The sequence below is a fragment of the Cylas formicarius genome, unplaced genomic scaffold, assembly GCF_029955315.1.
Source record: "Cylas formicarius isolate icCylForm1 unplaced genomic scaffold, icCylForm1.1 PGA_scaffold_1__22_contigs__length_36826433, whole genome shotgun sequence".
Classification (NCBI taxonomy): domain Eukaryota; kingdom Metazoa; phylum Arthropoda; class Insecta; order Coleoptera; family Brentidae; genus Cylas; species Cylas formicarius.
In genome coordinates, this window is record NW_026844264.1 from 14,350,048 (window position 1) to 14,371,348 (window position 21,301).

The 21,301-nt window shown below is 33.6% G+C and overlaps 1 protein-coding gene across 1 annotated transcript; it reads right to left on the reverse strand.

Annotated features, from left to right (window-relative positions):
• Positions 1–18,422: 18,422 nt before the first annotated feature.
• On the reverse strand, positions 18,423–20,185 carry LOC132696387 (juvenile hormone esterase-like). Its single transcript, XM_060661188.1, has 2 exons — positions 19,667–20,185; positions 18,423–18,500 (listed from the first exon to the last, which is right to left on the reverse strand). Exons 1-2 carry the CDS (start codon positions 20,183–20,185, stop codon positions 18,423–18,425), a joined length of 597 nt encoding a protein of 198 aa, XP_060517171.1.
• Positions 20,186–21,301: the final 1,116 nt, after the last annotated feature.

Here is a 21,301-nt window from a genome sequence, read left to right on the forward strand (position 1 = left end):
TTTATACATTACTGCTATACTTGAAAGTGATAAGTACTTTTTCAAAATCATATAGGAATAATCTAATATATTTAATGAACGTGCTATATGAAGTTGTTTTCATATGATGGCTCCTTTTTATTCGAGGTTCAAAAAAAAATCATATCCCTTAAATAATATTTCAAACAGGGGCAACAAGTTCGACCTCATTAGATAAATGTATAATCTATACACATTTATTGTGTAATGTAACGCGCATGTTTGCGATCCATTTGAGGTTTATATAAAATGTATATTATATTCTTCTTGGGTTGCATACTTCTCTCAGAAATTGGACATCTTGGCAGTGGTTTCCAATTAATGTTATATATTTTTCCTTCCAGGTTTTTACTAATTGCCCTTTTGATTATCCGACTTATTGCTAAAACATAACAAAGTATCTTCAAATTAGACAAAACTAGAATGCAGACGTTTAAGTTTAACTAGTCCATTTCCAATCCTCCGCTACTCATTAGTCCATGTAGGTATTTTGGAAAAGCCACAAACGCCAAAAATATAAAATTGCTAGTACTACTATCGTTTTAGGGAAGGGAATATTCGAGATCTTTCCAAAATTACAAACAAGTATAGAAAAACATGTTACTATGTATCAAACACATTTAGAATCCGGTAAACGGTTGCTTTCCGTAATCGTTCCGACATCGTTCCACATTGCCATTTCGGTAACCTTTGTGCCGGGTTTCACTTCAAGATTCTTATAGATATCCAAATACGGAATAAACGATCCTGATACTTGGGGCCACTTTAAGTTGATGAGTGGATCCGATTCATCAGGAGTGGGATTCCTAAGCATGTCAAATCTTATTAGCTATTGACCAATCCATCTAGCGTTCAAACATCAAAATTAAACTTAAAAACGGACAGCTAGACTCACAGCGTCTTAGCGAAATTAGCTCAAAGCCCCACTAATCTGTTCCTCGTTCAGAATTCATCAGCGGTGGTCAGGGGCAAGGTAGAGTTAAAAAGGTAGACTACATCTTCGGCGTGTCTTGCCTTGCCCGTACCTACAAATCAGATATTAATTTTCAAACGATTACATCGGGCATCATCAGGCATACCCGGGATTTTAGTGTGCAGCGGACCAATGTTTCCCGAAAATGAGAATTAATAAAAATATACCGGCGTGTAGTTGGACTGAAGTTGAGCTTGCTTCAAAGATGATCTTACGAACAAGTTATCGCCGGTATACTGAAAAGGTCAATACTTTACACAAGACTCGCTTGGCATGACTACATTATAACTACAAGTTGCAGAGAGTATTAAATTTTCTTTAAAAACTAAAATTTATTCCAAGGAGATACCGAGCTAACGCTAGAAAACTCGGATGCAGGTCCTTAACTCGATTCTTCAAATGATATTTAATTTACTATTTTTACCTAGATAAAAAGTTCAAAGGTTGGGTTATGTAACTGATATTATGAAACCCTTTTTTGTGTCCTGTATCGATTAAATTATTGGTACATACGTCTGTAATCATAAATCTAACCTTTGTTCTGATTGTTAAAGTGCCATCCTATCCTACCATCAAATGTTTTATCTAATATGGAGATTGGTTTTGATAACATCTTTTTTTATCATTTATACTTAATAATAATAAGATAAGCTTAAAATGTGCATAACATTTCAACGAAAACTCAACAAAAACATTCTTCGCTTAAAGCAAACCTTGTACAATCTTAAATATTTATATCTGAAGTAACTAAGGGTGGAGAAGATGATGAGACGACATTAGTTCTTCTTCTTCAAATGTCATGTGCCTGTTGTACATTGACGACTGACATGTTTAAGATATCTCCATATTAAGGCCTGTCCATTGTCTCAGGTTTCTTAGCCATTAAAGCCTCTTACGTCCAATATACTTTTTCCCTTCTACTTTTCTATTAAGCATAAGTCGAGGAATGTTATATCGAGGTCTAATTATATGGAACAGGTATTCAAGTTTTCGTCGCTTGATAATACTCAGAAGTAATCTGTGGTATCCTATTCGTCGAAGAATTTCTTCATTTTTGGTTCTTGTGATCCAGGATGTTTTAAGCATTCTCCTGTACGTCCACATTTCGAATGTTTCGATTTTATTGAGCATTTCTTTTTCTCTTACACATTAGTTCTAGTGTACCTAAAATTGGTAAATGTTACTTAAAAATAACTGGTGCCATAAATTTTAGAAATGTTATTAAAATATGTCAAAAGTTGACGTTATTTATTACTTTTTATTCACTTCTATCAATCTGCCCTTAACTATCTTGTCAAAACGTGCCGCTTAAACACTAACATAATTATCATAATTGCTACCTCGTTCGTCACCGCAACCAAAAAATAGTTCCTTACGCTGCCTGTAAAATTCCGATGGTCAGGCAGTTTGGGCAGCTTGTACGTCCACGTGTCGTGGGCATAAAACGGTTATTGTTGAAGTTATTAATTACTTTGTTTTCTAAATAACAAAAATAATGACGAATTCTTTTTAATTTATTTTTTTTTTCAAAGGTAGATGAAACGATATCAAAAGTGACAAATAGAAAATATAATTTCGAAAAATTTTCAACTTCAATTGTTGTTTACCACTTACTGTTAACTATCGTTTCGCTCTATTTTGGGCACAACGAACTTTTATTTAAAACAATTTCTTTTAATATTTTTGGAGAATATAAAACCAATGCTGTTTTTATTTGCAATAAGTTTATTATTTCTAATGTTCTAACTATCGTTTTCTCTTCTAATCATACCTTCTCATTGAGCTAACCATTACCATTTGTTTTTTGAACTTGCCATTATTCCACCATAATTTTTAATCCAAAGTGTTTTGATAAAAATATTTCAATTTAAAAGTCAATTTTTTTGAAAAATGGTGCATCACTTTTCGCAACGGTTAATAGTAATAATCCCCGTTGTTAGAAAACTTGCCAAAAATAATAACACTTTATTGTTACAACCATCAAAATTGCAAATACTAAGTAAATCCAGATTACGGTGGATAAGTTCACCACCCGCGTTGCCAAATGTCTCAGAATTTGGAACCGTTTATTAGAGCATCGAAGGCGGTTACTTCTGTTTGAAGCTGTGTGCGTCCTTTAATTTTCACGTGTTTTTACGGTTCTGTGCATGTTTCGTAGTAGGAAAATTGTTAGGTAAGTAATTAAAATTTGAGATTGTGATCTCCATTTAGGCATTGCAAATTTGCTATTTTTTGTTGAATGATTTTTATTAAGTAAAAAATATTAATGGGATACTTATTTCAGCATGGCGCGAAGGTTATTTCCTGAAGAATACGCAAGTATTACATTATTGTTAAATATCCATATCTAAATATAACTTTTTATAGTATGCAGTTTGTGGTGCAAACTCAATAAAGAAAAAAAATAGGTGGTTTTGTAACAAACCCCTGGACGAACCATCACCTCTTACACCGAATGCCGTTTCAAAAGATCTAAACACAAATGATTTTGAAAGTGTAAGTGTACGTTTTGAAGAGATAGGAAATTGCAGATATTTTTATAAATTCGTATTTAAAAGTTTTTGAAAATATTGTTAGATTTAGAAACAATTAAGAAGTTTTAGTAACTATTTAAATATTCTTAAACATTCTCACCGATTGTTTAAAACCACATCTCATAGTGAAACGCAAGTGAACGTTGAATACGTTCTTCCACTATAGCTTCCAATTTTCAGATAAAATTTTAAGGATGGATATTGCTTTGCTTTCTCTTCCGACACACAGTATGTTTTTATTTATATTTGCGTCTAAGCGATTACTTTTGCTATAGTGTGAAGAAATTAGATTATCAAACCAGCAACCAATGCAGGATTTTGGAGCTTCATTTTCATTTAAGGCAAACATCAATGACGTAAGTTGTCCTATTCGTAAATTTATTATATATATTCAAAAGGGAATATGTTTTTAGGAAAACGAATCCTCTTCTAATTCTTTGCCTTCAAATAATTCCAAAGCAGATCCAGAATGTCTTCCTAGTGATAATGAGTCGGTTAGTAACTTATGCTACTTGAAAAACAAAAGGCATGAAATGATATAAATTACTAAAATAAAAAAAAAACATATTTTATTTCTTGAAGTTATATGCGCATCTCTACAAATTTTACTTAAAAACTAAGTTATCATCTTCGGAGGAAGATTTATGATATGTTCAACCTTATATAATTAATCTGTTCAGACTTATGTTTCTCCGCTTTTGTTAAAATGGAAACATTTTTTAATGTAATAGGCGCCTTGATTCATTTCTCTACAATAAATAAGCCACGTTGGAGAGCGTTTACTAGAAATAGGCTAAAGGTTTCCCTTTAAAATACACATTAGACAGAGAGCGATAAGAAAATACTGGGAACAATTTTTAATTTGACGTATGAATTTTTTGACTTTTATTGTTGTTTTCTAATAGACCACATCAATTCTCGTAGATGAAATTTTCCTTTTTGCTGGGATATCTAAAAAATTTTCTATAATTTCACTAAAATAATTTCACCAAATCCTTCATCTGCGTGAATATTCTCAGAGTGATTATAAATATTCAACAAACTAGCCTGCATACCCTGCTTCCCCGGAGTAATCTGTTACGTTAGATTATTCTGCACTAAAGAAAGTTTTCCTACATCTTTGACAAACAATCAGTTTTGTTTAATATTTAAATATTGAAGAATATTGACGTGGAATATTAAGGTTTATTTGTACTAAGGCTTGATTAGAAACATAAAATTTGATAGCGCAACATAGTTTCGAGATAGTGGTCGGTAATGAACGCAGAGGTGGGAATTTGTATGTACTTTTGCTCTTCTTGTCTCCAACTAAAATCTGACTAATTTGTCAATTTGTTTTTGAAGCCACAAGAATCGAATGATTTATGGTGGTACTATAAATTGTCGAGTAAATAATATTCATAATTATTCAATCATACTTGGATAATAACTTGTCTCTCTTCTTAAACAAATTCCGAATTCCTTTTTTTTTACTATGCTGATCTGGTTGTAAAACTTGTCGTTCCTACATCTATTTCAGATTTTAAAATGTTAAGAAGGCGTTTATTATTTCACAAAAAATGTTATCTCATTAAATATAAAAGTATAAAAAGTATAAAAAGGAACGTCTGAACAAATGAATTGGAAAAATAAAATCTTCAATAAAGTAAAAAAATATTTGCAGTATAAAATAAAACCATCCCACGCAATTCATGGTAACCTATAACCCAAGTATCTTCATTTTAGAAAATCTTATGTATTTCATGAAAATACCAGCTCAATCCTCTTTCGGTCCTAAACTAATTTTTACCAAATTTTTAGGCAGCTTTAGTAATAATAAGTTGTTCCCCTTTAATCTGCTGCACGCCACCCGACAGTCCCTTAATCTGCGAAGATTTGAATTTAGATAAGGATATTAGCAATACGACTCCAACTACTGTAACAACTTCTAAAAAAAAATCTAAAAAAAGTACGTTTTGTTACTATTGCCAGACGGAGGTCTTAAATTTTCCTAGACATATCGAAAGAAACCATAAATCTGAAATTGATGTACAAAAAATATTTTCACTGGATAAGCAAAGCAAAGACAGAAAAAAATTACTCTTTGCTTTAAGAAAGAAAGGAAATTACCTGCAGAGTAGTAGCGATATCAGTAAACCAGTTAGAAAAGGTAATGAAGATACAAATTATTTACCATGCGTACATTGCCTAGGATATTATTCGTCTAAAAATTTATGGAGACACCGCAAAAATTGCAGCGAAAATCCAAATAAAGGATACTCTATGAGAAATTCTCAGGCTGAAGCTCAAAACTTTCTAATTCGGAATTTAAAAGTGGACTCTCAACTAAAAATTAATGTTTTCCCAAGAATGAGGGCCGATAAGATATCGCTAGTTGCTAAGAAGGATCTCTTAATATGTGCATTTGCATCTAGATATTTAAAAATTCACAGAGAGAACCATTTCATTCTAGTGGCTTCAAGAAAAATGAGAGAATTAGCCAGATTATTATTGGAGATAAAAAAAATAAAACCCACTATTAAGGGCCTCTTTGAGGCCCTTAAACCGGATAACTACGATATTTTAGTCTCGGCAACTAAAGCTGCATCTCGATTTGACAAGGATTCCAAAACATATCAAGCTCCAACATTTGCATTAAATATGGGCACTACATTGAAACAGTGTTGCGATATCGCACTAGTATACAGCTTTAAAAAATCTGATTACCTTGCATCTACATATTCTGCAACACAAGAGGCTGACCTTAAAACTCTAATACAGTTAATAAATGGTAACTGGAAATTTGATGTTTCCAACCAAGCTTCTAGTGATCTTAATATAAATAAATGGGATAAAGTCACTCTAGTACCCCTTGCCACTGATCTTAAACTACTAAAAGATTACTTGATAAAAAAAGCTGATGATGCACTCTACAAATTGCAAGAAAACTCCAGTGATGAAAAATCATATACTACTTTAATAGAAACCATCTACTGCAGAATAATTTTACTGAATAGACGACGTCCGGGAGAGTTGCAGAGACTTTTAGTAAACACTTACAAATCAATAATTCATCATGAGAATTCTCAGGCATATGAAGAATTTGGCGAAGTTATTTCAGAAACTGAAAAAATTCTAATGAGCAGTTTTAAGCGTATTGTCATAAGAGGTAAAAGGGGAAGGGGAGTGCCAATATTAATTAGCAAGGATGTACAAGAACACTTAAACATAGTTTTAAGGTGTAGAAGTAAGATTCTGAAAATGTCCAATATTTACTTATTCGCAAATCCTAAGTCATCTGAGCCAATTGTGGGTTATAAAGCATTAAGAAAACACGCTTCACTCTGTGGAGCTAAAAACCCGGATGCTCTAACCTGTACCCGACTTCGAAAACATTTGGCAACTTTAACTCAATTATTTAACATGTCTGAAAACGACATGGAGCAATTGGCCTCATTTATGGGTCACACTTTGGGTATACATCGACAGTCGTATCGCCTACCCGACGATATTTATCAAACTTCTAGAATTTCCAAATTATGGAAAATGGAAATGGAAAATGGTGAAGCTGGTCATTTTAAAGGCAAATCGCTAGATGAGATTGAGATAAATTTGGAAGAAAATTTAATGGATATGTCTGATAAACCAAAATCAAAAGAAAATGAGCATGGAAACGAAAATTGGGAGGCTACTGAAAAACAAAATGACGAGACACATCTAGACACGTCAAATGCACAGGATCTACTTGAAAATTTTGAAAAAAGTAAGCTGGATTCGGACAGTATTCAAAAACCAAAAATTCGAAAGCTAGTTCCATGCACAACAGAGCAGAAAAATTTAGTTATGAATTTTTTTAAAGGTCACATTAAAATGAAATGTCCTCCTAAAAAAGGTGAATGTCTAAATCTTATTTCTAGAAATCCTAAAATTCTGCACAATAAAAACTGGTTAAAAATAAAGGTTTTCATTCAGAATCAATATACAAAAAAGTAATCTATAAACCCATTAATTTAGAGGAATTTTTCATTTCAACAGTACTTATGTTAAGTTCTGCAATTTTTTTAATATATGGCCTCAGTTTAACTATTCTCTCGGTATATTGTATATGTGTTGTATTTGCATTATATGGCATATTATAGGTACTTTTATTATATACCATACCCTAGCCACCAAAAAATCCAAAAGGATATCTGTATTTTATTTTTTATTATGTTACAAAGACAAACAAATTCTAAATAAAGATTCGTTTATTTTAGATGTTAGTTCATTTTATTTCGTCTCTAAACTTTAAATAACAATATACCTACCAATAAAATTTTGAAAGAATGTAAATAACAAATACAAAAGATGCATATTTAAGTATACCACGTCAAACAGTGTTGTCACTTTTATGGAGGAGTAACATACTGTAAAACGACAATTTTGTATACATGGGAGGACCTATTCACCGAAGTGTAGTTATAACATATACGCATGAAAATATACGAGCGCCGCTAGCGACGATCGCCGAGGTGTCAAACCGCTGAACTAATATATACAAAATAGCCGAAAAACAGCTAAAATTCATCCCTCTCAAATTTTGGTAAACGAACCAGATCGATGTTTCGGTTGTTTTAACGTAGGATGCGTTAGGTCTTCCGTATACGGAGGACTTAACGCAACCGGAGGAGCTATTCAATGTAAAAGGTCTATTGAAGGAAGACTTAACCACCGTAGTATGTATATATATATATATATATATATATATATATATATATATATATATATATATATATATATATATATATATATATATATATATATATATATATATATATATATATATATATATATATATATATATATATATATATATATATATATATATATATATATATATATATATATATATATATATATATATATATATATAGTGATTAAAGAAACGATGCAAGTCCGCTTATAGGTTTTCTGCTTATTTCATTGACGGTAGGCGCTTTTTTAGTGTTACTGATAAAACATTTTAAAAGTTTGCTTTGATAATAACTATTGTAACACGCGAAAAGTTTTGGTACATCTATTCCTTCATAAAATTTCATTTTTAAAAATTTAAATTTAGTTTTTCTCTAAGTTACAATTATTTTGATCAAGGTTATAACTCGAAAACGATCTAAAAAATGCTCATATTATGCTAAATACTTTCATTCTATTCAGCGTTCAGATATTCATGTGGGTCTGCCAGATGGAACTGTACGTGGAACTAAAATCACAACGAAATACTACAGCTTGAACGCCTATCGTGGCATTCAACTAGGATCACTTCGATTTCACATAAACAAAAGCTACGTTGTAGGAAACAAAATCACCCAACTTATTCTTGGTAGGGACTTGTTCCTAACGACCCTTGGAACGGCACATTGGACGCTACCGAAGTGAAATCCTGCTGCATAGATTTATTTGGTAGTTGATCACAAAGCGAAGACTGTTTGTATATTAATGTATATACGTCTTCTCATAAATGACTTTTTAATTCTCTGAGAAACATTGTAAAAATTTTAATAGTTTCGACAACAGAACCTTTTATATGTGTTACCAATATTTCAAAAGGTTAAAGCATTTTTTCTGTTGACATATTTAACATATAGAATACAGGAAAACTGCCAGTTATTTTCTGGATATACGGTGGAGGATTTACCAGTGGTTGTGCCACTGAAACCACTTTTGCTCCCTTCTCACTACTAAACGAAGTCGTTATAGTGGTTACATCGAATTACCGGCTTGGTGTGTACGGTTTTTTATCTACTCAAGACGATGCCGTTTTGGGCAACGCTGCTTTCAAGGATCAATTGCTTGCCATGAAATGGACTCAGAAAAATATCGAATATTTTGGGTGGTGACCCGAAAAAAGAGAGCATTTTCGGTCAAAGCGCCGGAGGCATATCTGTGGGGGCACATCTGGCTAATAAAAAATCGTCTGGGTTGTATAGAGCGGCAATTTGCCAAAGCGGCTGTTCTTTGTCTCATTTTATCATGACCACCCAACCTGATCCTAGAAAGGGTGCTTACGATATTGCTAAAGCCATAGATCGGTCCATTACCGATCAGAACACAACCGTCGAGATCCGGGACTTCCTCCAAGGTCAACCAACTGATGTGATCAACAAAGCATTTATAGCCAATCCATCGGTAAGTGTAAAAAATAAATACGTCCTTATAAAATGGATATATTTACTTTTGTGTCTATTTTTTGACATATATCAGTGTCACCGGCGGGTAAATGTAAAAATTGAATCAATTGACATTCATTAGATTTTTACTATTAGCTTTCACACAAATGCTTATTCTAAATGTTTTATATAAAATGTCGACATATAAATCGGAATTTCGACAGACAAGACATATCCAATGAGATATTATGCCATGATATATTTTTTAAATATAGGAAAGCAATTTTACACATTACAAACATTCATCGATGATGAGAATCGCAGATAGGAGATTGAGTTGATGGAGTCTAAATTTTATAATTTTAATGATTTCAATTGGACTCTTGTCTCTTTGTCATTGCTTCTATTGGTGTGATGGTATTGCCACTAGCGGTTTCCTTGCAGACCGGGACGAGACCGATTATGAAGACGCATCGTAACCGAATACAGCTTCGATAACATAGCATCCGGCAACTTTAACCAGATTCCCACTATCATAGGAACAACATCGGCGAGAGTCGCTTACATATCTAGTACGTAAGGCATCCATGATTTAGAAAATTACTCAAGGCTTGTTAACGAATAGTTGGGTTTCAGTGCCTCAGTTGGTTCAAGCTGTAGCCATTTTTTACGACTTGGATACCGTTGCTTTAATACCTTCAGATCTCAAACCAAAATCGGGAACAAATCTGAAGGAAATTGCAAACAAAATCAAACAAGCGTACACGGGAGGTGGCTCGTTTCTCTTCAATCTCGCTGCCGTTGTTGAAGTTAATACCGACACTGACTCAATACTACTTCTTTTGATATTGAAAAAACAAGTAAAATAAAAAATTATTAGAAAGAATTATTTGTCACAAAAAAGGGTTTCATAATATCAGTTACATAACCCAACCTCTGAACTTTTTATCTAGGTAAAAATAGTAAATTAAATATAATTTGAAGAATCGAGTTAAGGACCCGGGTTTTCTAGCGTTAGCTCTGTATCTCCTTAGAATAATTTTTAGTTTTTAAAGAAAATCTAATACTCTCTGCAACTTGGAGTTATAATGTAGTCACGCTAAGCGAGTCTTGTGTAAAGTATTATTAATTCTCATTTTCGGGAAACATTGGTCCGCTGCACACTAAAATCCCGGGTATGTCTGATGATGTCCGATATAATCGTTTAAAAATTAATATCTGATTTGTAGGTACGGGCAAGGTAGGACACGCCGAAGATGTAGTCTATCTTTTTAACTCTACCTTGCCCCTGACCACCGCTGCTGAATTCCGAACGAGGAACAGATTAGTGAGGTTTTGAGCTAATTTCGCTTAGACGCTGTGAGTCTAGCTGTCCGTTTTTAAGTTTAATTTTGATGTTTGAACGCTAGATGGATTGGCCAATAGCTAATAAGATTTGACATTTGGATTAAAAATTATGGTAGAATAATGGCAAGTTCAAAAAACAAATGGTAATGGTTAGTTCAATGAGAAGATATGATTAGAAGAGAAAACGATAGTTACAACATTAGAAATAATAAACTTATTGCAAATAAAAACAGCGTTGGTTTTATATTCTCCAAAAATATTAAAATAATTTGTTTTAAATAAAAATTCGTTGTGCCCAAAATAGAGCGAAACGATAGTTAACAGTAGTAAGTAGTAAACAACAATTGAAGTTGAACATTTTTCGAAATTACATTTTCTATTTGTCACTTTTGATATCGTTTCATCTACATTTGAAAAAAAAAAAAAGAATTCGTCATTATTTTTGTTATTTAGAAAACAAAATAATTAATAACTTCAACAATAAGCGTTTTATGCCCACGACACGTGGACGTACAGGCAGCGTAAGGAACTATTTTTTAGTTGTGGTGACGAACGAGGTAGCAATTATGATAATTATGTTAGTGTTTAAGCGGCACGTTTTGACATAAGATAGTTAAGTGCAGATTGATAAAAGTGAATAAAAAGTAATAAATAACGTCAACTTTTGACATATTTTAATGACATTTCTAAAATTTATGGCACCAGTTATTTTTAAGTAACATTTACCAATTTTAGGTACACTAGAACTAATGTGTAAGAGAAAAAGAAATGCTCAATAAAATCGAAACATTCGAAATGTGGACGTACAGGAGAATGCTTAAAACATCTTGGATCACAAGAACCAAAAATGAAGAAATTCTTCGACGAATAGGATAGCACAGATTACTTCTGAGTATTATCAAGCGACGAAAACTTGAATACCTGTTCCATATAATTAGACCTCGATATAACATTCCTCGACTTATGCTTAATAGAAAAGTATAAGGGAAAAAGTATATTGGACGTAAGAGGCTTTCATGGCTAAGAAACTTGAGACAATGGACAGGCCTTAATATGGAGATGTCTCAAACATGCCAGTCGTCAAAGTGCAACAGGCACATGGCATTTGAAGAAGAAGAACTAATGTTGACTCATCATCTTCTCCACCCTTAGTTACTTCGGATATAAATATTTAAGATTGTACAAGGTTTGTTTTAAGCGAAGAATGTTTTTGTTGAGTTTTCGTTGAAATGTTATGCACATTTTAAGCTTCTCTTATTATTATTAAGTATAAATGATGAAAAAAGATGTTATCAAAACCAATCTCCATATTAGATAAAACGTTTGATGGTAGGATAGGATGGCACTTTAACAATCAGAACAAACAAGGTTAGATTTATGGTTACAGACGTATGTACCAATGATTTTATCGATACAGGAAGTAAGTCTATTTTGGAATAGTGGTTTCAAACAAATTTACATATTTAAATATTGATTATTTGGTTTCAAATATATAATTTGTTTGAAACCGACATATAAACTGTGTCGTACAAAAGAGTTAAAAGGATTTTTTTAATTTTGAAAATAGTGTCAAAAATCTCTGTCCGCATAACATAATTCAAGTCCCCGAATTTGGAATATTCCAAAGTAGCAGCATATGGTTTTTATTCATGAGATAACTGAAACATTAGAAGAAAAGTAACCAAACATTTCTTAAAACAGAAAATAGAATAGGTTATCTACACCAATCGCACACGGCGTCTTATCTAGCACACTCACAGTGGTTCCATAATTCACATGCTATGCATTCAACACACTGTTCTCCCCGTGCATCTTCGCAAAATTTTCCAATGCAGAAAAAACATATCGTGTCCTGATCTTCTGACCCTTCTTCTAAGGAATTTGAAATATTTACGTTTGCGTTAGACTAACTATGTGTTTCTACGTTTCATTCAAAGTTAATTTGATCACCTTATTTGGTGGTTTTTTCATTACTGCCTCCTCAAGTTCTCTTTTGTATGGAGAACTAGAAACAATTGTTGATTTTGTTACTTTTCGACCTCTATTTAAGTTAATCGGCCTCACTTTAAAACCATTGGTTGATATTTCGCCGGTTTGATAATTGCGATGCGTCTTTATATACAGTTCGACAATAGCATGTGCAGTCAAACGCTTATTGTTTTCACGAAGTCATATACGTGTAAATAAATTAGTTTGAATCCATCCAGACGGATGTGCTTGATGTGCTTTGCCTATTGAACCTAAAGGTGTTGCCCTCATTAAAGAGTCTGTCATATTTTTCCTTGGAGAAATAATCAATACAATACTGTAATGAGGAAACCTCTTTCCGGGGGCGTCATTGTGCCAATTTACCGAGTCCCGCAATGACATACCTGTTTTGTCTACATTGAAAATGCGGTCAAGTGTAATCTTCTTTGATGCATACACTCCTTCTAGAAGATAGTAGAACTTATAAATTCCTTTTTGAAAACAAGGACACCTGCCAATGATGCACCTCATAAATAGAATATTTATTTTCGATTAGTGATAGAAACCCTTTTAGCCAATATCGAATTAAATAGGTTTGGAATGTTATTTCTAACAACTAATTAATAATAATTTGCACTCCGTTCTAAGCGAATATTGCACCAAAGTGTTTATTAAAAACAAGTTTTTCGCTAGATATTTTTACGGAGAAGCTGTTCAGTTGGTGCGTCCTTTTCAGCAACTACTAAATAATGTGGTTCTTGGTATTTAAAGGTTTATGGATGCCTCAAGTTAACGCATTTTTTTCTGCCTTAGTGCCAACACAGCTGCGGCCATATCTTCAGGAATCTAGTTTTCTCTCTTTTTAGGATTTTTTTTTGGATGGCATTTCTGAAAAAGTAAAAATCAAAAAATAATATTGAAATATTTCAAATTTGCATCATTCATTGCATCATAATATTCAAAATTAGCTACATGAAGGCCTACGCCATAATCCGTTGAAAAAATATATGCGTTGCTTACCGGAAAAGCACAAAAAGCACAAACTCATTACATAACCTTATACTTACCTGAAGACTCAACTAATGTTGTCGATTTAATTCCAACATTTTTTCTACAATACAAATATTATTTAGTGCAAATGAAGCAACTATTTAATTTAATTTTAATTAATTGCTATTTTTCTCATAGCTTATGGATGCATCCTATCCTTCCCTAATCATTAACCAGCTAAACTAATCAAAATTATTATCGAAAAAATCTAATTAAAATAATGTTACTGTTCTGGCATAATTCTATTACACTGTTAGGATTATTATTAGAGCCGATATCAGTTCCTTTCTGGTAGATCGAAAACGTATTTAGGATCGAAATTAAACAAAAGGTAGGCAAATTGACGAATGTATTTTTATTGAAACTATTATGCTATGTTTCAATTTGCTCTGTATTGATAATATAAATTCGTATAAAAATAATAATACATTTGAAAGTAATCATAATCATAATATGCTTACATGCTTTCAATTCTATACAATTAGAATTTATTGAGCAGTTGCTGTCCATAAACGTAATATACCTAATTCCGTATTTCCATTTTGCCGAATTTAACTTGAACAGTCGCGCCTATATCTAGATACGTCGATATTCCAGGACATCTTACTTTGAGCTGCCGTTCCGTTGGATTCGGCAATCGACAATAACTATCTAAATATGCCACCCACAGGGTTCTCTCAAAAGTTTATATAATATAATAATATCAAAAATTGGCACTTTTAGACTTTTGACATGACAATTATTAAAAAGTTTAAAATTAAATTGCCTTCTAGTTGCGTATAGGTTAAGATGTTTTCAAAGTGCCGCAAGTCCACTAAAATTTGTTTGAGGAAAAACGTAATTCATATCACACATCTCACTAAGAGAGATTATGTCGCGGAACCACAAGAAGTAAGTAACACGCAAGTAATTCGAGTATATTGTAAAATGTATTGAGGTGGAAAATTTCAATATTTGACTTGAAGTTTTCTTTTATTACAATTACCAAAATTGTTATTGTCAAATATTACTTTTTATTATGAGAAACTGAAAAAATACCTTGAACTTTTTAAACGCAAATAATCAATGGTATCTTTTCAACGATAAATTGAACATTCTTTCAGATTTTCATCATGTCTCAACCATAACCATCTAAGCAGGTAGTAGATAAAAAAGTATGATTCTATTTATCTAAATAATATCGTGAAACTAGGGCACTATATCAGCTCGTACAAATCAGTGCACATTTGTAATTGTCATGTCAATAAACTTAAAACTAAAACAACTTTTTTTCAGTGCAAATGAACCAACTATTGCCATATTTATCTATAAATGTTAGTTTCGTTTTATTGTAATTATTCCATTAGACCATACGTTCGTCCTGCTCTCACCTAACCAAGACTAATATCACAAAAACCTCATTGATGGTACGATAGAGCGAACGTAATTTCACGTGACCGATTGGAAACGTCCGAGGACCCGAAGCCACCGGATCGTTTGGAACGGGTGCCAGTGGCGGTGCATAATTCATATTTGATGAAGCACTTTTACTTTAATACCATTTTTTTTTAACAACAGAAATTTTCGAAGGAGTGGAAGTATAATTATAGCACTATTTAATTACATTTTAGATGTTGGTCAGATTGCAGCAGATTAACACTTAAATTGAGTAATTAATGCAGTAAGCAGAATTATTAAGGAAATCAGTAATTATATGTCGCTTCCCCGATATATTAAGTTTCCTACAAACTTTCTTTTTCACTTAAACTTTTTTTGTTGCTGCATTTTGCAATCCAAAACTACAGAATCCTAGAGCATATTACGACAAAAATAATCTCATTTTACTTACGGATATAAGAAAACAGAATGAAATGAAACGTGACTAGTACGTAGATTACTAGGTTATATTCAATGCAGTGTGCCACTCATCGTGAGAAAGTGGAATTCCTCTTCTTTCCTTCTAGATAAAATGTTTTAAAAATGATACCGACTAGACATCCAATAACATTATTAGCAATATTGGTTACGATCTTGTTTCATAACTATTATTGTTACCATGAAAGAAACAGAATACGATTTCACATATGCATGTTGGTATCATTTAAAGTCTTAATAATATTTTTATTTAACTATGGCCAAAACAATGTAGAAATAGAGGAGATCTAAATGAAAACAAAAACATTTGATGTCCTCGCAAATCGTCAAGGATATGGCAATATGGTTTTATTGAAACATATAGTTATAATTATGGTGTGTCTGTATTCCTATATAATTAGAATCCGTCAAAAGGTTGCTGTCCATATACGTAATATGCCTCGTTCCACATTGCCATTTCTTTCTTTTTTTTGCCGTATTTAACTTGAATAGTCTCGCCTATATCTAGATCGGCATATTGAGTCTAGATACTCGAGGCCATCTTACTTTGAGCAAGCTATCCGCTGGATTTGGGGTGGGGTTTCTAGTATCCAAAAAATTAGTTCCTGAACACTCTCTGAACATACCACTTACAGAGTCTTCGCGAAGTTGGTCCACAGCCTGGCCATTTTCCGTCTCATTAAAAACTCTCCTCTCGTAGTCAATTCATGTCCAGTCGTATTGAAAAGATAGTACACATCTTCACCATGTCCTAGTTTACCGACACCTAAAATTGAATGAGTTTGCATCACCTCCGTATAATCTCTATTTAGAGATACCTTCTACTATGCCGTGGCTTACTGCTCCGAAATATGAGAATTCATAAAAATACAACTTTATGCACTTTGAAATTTGTACATTTGAAATAAGTACAACCAAATACTCGGAATAACCTCAACTATACTTCCTGATAATGAAGTACGAATGGTGATATGTTTAATAGAAATGGGAAAATTCCTAAACCGGAGGCACTATACATGAAAGTGTTATGATTGAGTTCATTTGAGCCCCATTTTTTTGGAGATGCAATTCTAAAATTTATTTTGAGCAAAAACACAATTCAGATTAAGCATCTGTGAGAAGAATGTAGCTTTTTTTAATTACCAACTAATACCTTCGTTCAAGTAGTAAATGAATGAGTTGTAAATTTGACAAATTTTGATCAAGCCTACTTACAAGAAAATAGCGACATCATAAATTTAAGTGTTATCGGTTCTATGGCCATTGCCTCCACATAGTCCTCCATTCCATATTGAACAAGAAATAATAGGAAGGGAAGATCGCAAGAAGAGAAAACAATAGATGACTAATGAGATATTAACGCTGGTGGACGTGAGACGAAAGCTAAAGAACAATAATGAGTATAGAAGAATCCAAGAAGAAATCAAGACTGCGAAGGAACAGTGGCTGACAATGCAGAGAAGTCGAAGAGTTCCAGAAACAACCTAAATATAGGGAACTTCACGAGAAAATTGAAGAAGCTGCAGGTTTCTGGACGCCCAAAAATATGTCCTTGGTAACAAACAAGAACAACAATCGAATTAGACCCTGTTAGACAAAAATTAATCTGGGAGCAATACTTGAGAGAATTGTTTGGAGACGAAAGACCTCAGGATGGGCCAATTATCGAAAAGAGATACAACCTTACAATTCTCATGTCAGAAGTAGCCCGATCAATCGCAGAAATTAAAAACAATAAATCAACAGGCGAAAATTCTACGCTACCAGAACCAGTTAAACACCTTGGCGACGACGCTATAAATAGACTGACTCACATTCTCAATGCAATTTACGAAGGCGGACATATACCCCACGACTGGCTAAGATAAACTTATATACCTCTGCCCAAAGAGCACAAAGCGAGGCAGTGTGAGGATCACAGAACAATCTGCCTGATGAGCCACGCATCAAATATTCTGATGAGAATCATTTCAACCAAATCCGCTCCAAATGCGACTAGTACGGGTTCAGAAGAGGTACAGGAACAAGAGAGGCCTTTCTTTAATCTTAATGGCCGAAAGATATTTGGAAGTGAGAAGGGAACTCTATGTCTGTTTTGTGAACTGCAAGAAAGCCTTTGATCGCATGCATCAAAAACTAATAGAAATCCTGAAAGAAATCGGGTTGGATAATCACGATATAATTATGATAAGCAACATGTACTGGAACCAAAAGGGATGCGTTTGAACAGCAGACGGTAACACTTCCTATATAAAGATCGAAAGAGGTGTCCGCCATTGATGTTTCCTCTCCCCGTTACCCCGTTAGAGGACCTCGCCGAAGGAGAAAAATACGCAGATGTGTACATTAGTCACAGGGGAATCGGAAGAACAGCTGCAAACGTTGATGAATATATTAACGGAACGTAGTTCCAGAATGGAACCTCCATACCTCAAAGGTCAAGACTATAGTGTTTAGTGGGGCTCCACCAGAACAACAAATAAATATTGAAATTAATAACATCACCCTTCAAAATATAGAGAGCCACATATACTTGGGCAGATAAATCAATAATCATCTCGACCATTCGAGAGAAATCAAGAGACGCATTGAGATGGCTAGGGCGGGTTTCGTGGATATGCGTAGCCTGCTCTGTAACCCACGTTTGTCGATTGGAGTAAGATTGAGGACAATCAAGTGCTATGTATGGCCGTTGCTTTTATATAGATGTGAGAGCTGCACTTTAAAGCGGGAGGATCTCAGGATGCTGGAAGTGTTTGAAATGTGGCAATATAGACGAATTCTACGCATAGGCTGGACTACTAGAACGACCAATGTAGAAGTACCCTCCCCCAGATAACGAACACATCAAAAATCAGAAAAACAACCTATCTCGGTCATATAATGTGACAGAATATGAACAAATATAACTAATACAGCAAAGGAAGATTGAAGGAAAACGAGGTATGGGAAGAAAAAAGAAACTTAAGAGGCTGGACAAACACAAATAGTAACCTTAATCTAATAAGCCCAACATAGAAATGAATTTGCCATGGTGATCGCCAACCTCAGCAGAGACGGCACCTAAGAGGAGGAAAATGTATTAAGGAAGTGTTAACTATCATTAAGCATTCCGAAATAAATGAGTGCACACACTGTTTCGCCAACGTTTGTCATCTCTTTATTTTGTTTGTAGATAAAGTATATTTACCTCAATAAATGTAGAGGTGTTTCCTAGGAATGTCCCGTTACCAGCGTACACACTTTTGATTTTACGCGCAAGTAGGTCCAAATTTGTACCAGGTTTTGGCTTCAGGTTTGGCGGTATTATTATTCTTGGATTCATATCATAACCCAGGGAGAAAAGTGCAAGAATTCCAGGAATCACTAGAAAGTGATTTACAATATTAGATAAGCGCCAAATTTAGGTACTTTTGAGGACTTTTGACAAAATACTGTTTCGTTTACTTACTTCGCAGAATTGTAACTGATTTTTCCGATGTTGTTCCTATAATCAATGGAATTCGATTGATGTTTCCACTTTTCACGAGGTCGTAACTTAGTTGGCTCATATACACATCTTTATGTGGCACTTCAATTACCGGTCCTGACTAAATGACAAAGTTTTAATTATGTGTGGATGATTTTGAAATACTTGACACGCATGTAAAATTAAATTTTACAATTACGTATTCGCCATTTTGTTATAACATTTACATTTCAAGTCTATATAAACAAACTCTGTCCCAGAACATACCCATATATAAACATGTAAAGAGGATTGGCAATGTGATTGAATGTTGAATATATATACTTACTTCCGAATTTACATTAAAAGCTTCCGTCAGAACATTAGCTGACTGATTTAGAAAAAAGTCTCGAATTTCTATCGTCGTGTTGTGATCGGAAATCATGGGATCTATGGCCCTGGCGATTTCGTAAGCTGCTTTTCTGGGATTACTTTGAGATGTGAAACTCGTTTTCGTCAACGAACAGCCGCTCTGACAAATAGCGGCTCTATATAACCCAGACGATTTCTCGCTCACTATGTGTGCCCCAACAGACATACCGCCAGCACTCTCACCGAATATGGTAACCTTCTTTCGATCTCCACCGAAGAACTCGATATTTTTTTGTGTCCATTTCATAGCCAATAGCTGATCTTTTAATCCCGCGTTGCCCAAAATAACCTTGTCCTCGGTAGACAAAAAACCAAATATTCCCAAACGATAATTAATCGTGATTACAATAACGTCTTCGTTCGTCAGTGCATACGGATCATACAGATCATCATTTCCACATCCTGCCTTAAATCCTCCCCCGTGTATCCAGAACATGACAGGTAATTTCTCTGTAATCTGATCAATTTTTATCAGTCAAACGTACCCACAAACTGAGGTCAAGTTTAAAATAGACGTACTTTTCGCGCAGGAGTGTAAACATTGAGAAATAAACAATCTTCGCTTTGTTTTGTTAATTTGTGAAATACTTAACAAGTTATTCACAAGTTATAAAAAACATACCATTGGAAAATATTCTCGATATCACAAACAAAGCATTTCCACTCACCGCAAATGAAATGGTTCCAATCCCAAGTAATAACAGGCAATGCATTCTTTATTTTAATTTTTAAGCCTCGATTTACATTACATTTATATGCAGTTTACAGGTACTGATAAAAGATAAATATTTAGTCTGCTAAAAAACAATTTCGCGAACGGTTACTTTATTTGCATTTTGAATGTTGTCGAAGGCATGCAAAGGTGAATCAAATCGAAATCGAACTAACCAATACAGTAGAATAGATCGAATCGATAAGAAGCAGAAAAGACGCAAAAGAAAGGTGAAGCGTCTGCCAGTATGACAGAAGGAAGTGGTGCTCCCTACACTCAGTCTTCACTCGACTAGACTTAAGCCTGCGCGTGCAAAATAAATATAATTCTAACTTCCATAAATAGCTTAAAGCTTGTCCCTAATCACCACACACACGGTGTGAAGTTTAGACTTTCCTTCCATTTCTTTCAAACTTGCGGTTATGCTCCACGACTGAGAATTCAAGAAATATACTAAAGCTCGTCTGGTTATGTACGAAAAACGATAAATATAAGAATTAAAAAATTAGATATGTATTCAGTCGACTGTTTTGGTAATTATGTGTTATGGCAAGTTTTGTTTAGTATACCTGGTAAGTTACAGAAATTGTGTATTATGTATTTTTTCGTTTTGAATTATACATGTTTCTCTTTTAGCGATCAAGCTGTTGATTATCGCAATTATAAGAACGTGACTATTGCTAATTATTATTTACAAATTTACAACAACAAAACAGCTTTATCATGGTTTTAAAATTATAAAAATAGGTCTTACAAACCACGTATTATCATTGACACACTTAAAATTTACACATTAATACTAAAACACGTGATAGGCTAATTACGTTTTAGAATTTTAAT

Excerpts from the sequence above, each read along its gene's own strand:
- LOC132696387 (XM_060661188.1), bottom strand. The coding sequence starts at position 20,185 with ATGTTCTGGATACACGGGGGAGGATTTAAGGCAGGATGTGGAAATGAT. Across the intron at positions 18,501-19,666 it reads CTTTTAATGTAAATTCGGAA|AGCAGGCTACGCATATCCAC; the intron begins GTAAGTATATAT and ends CGTGGGTTACAG.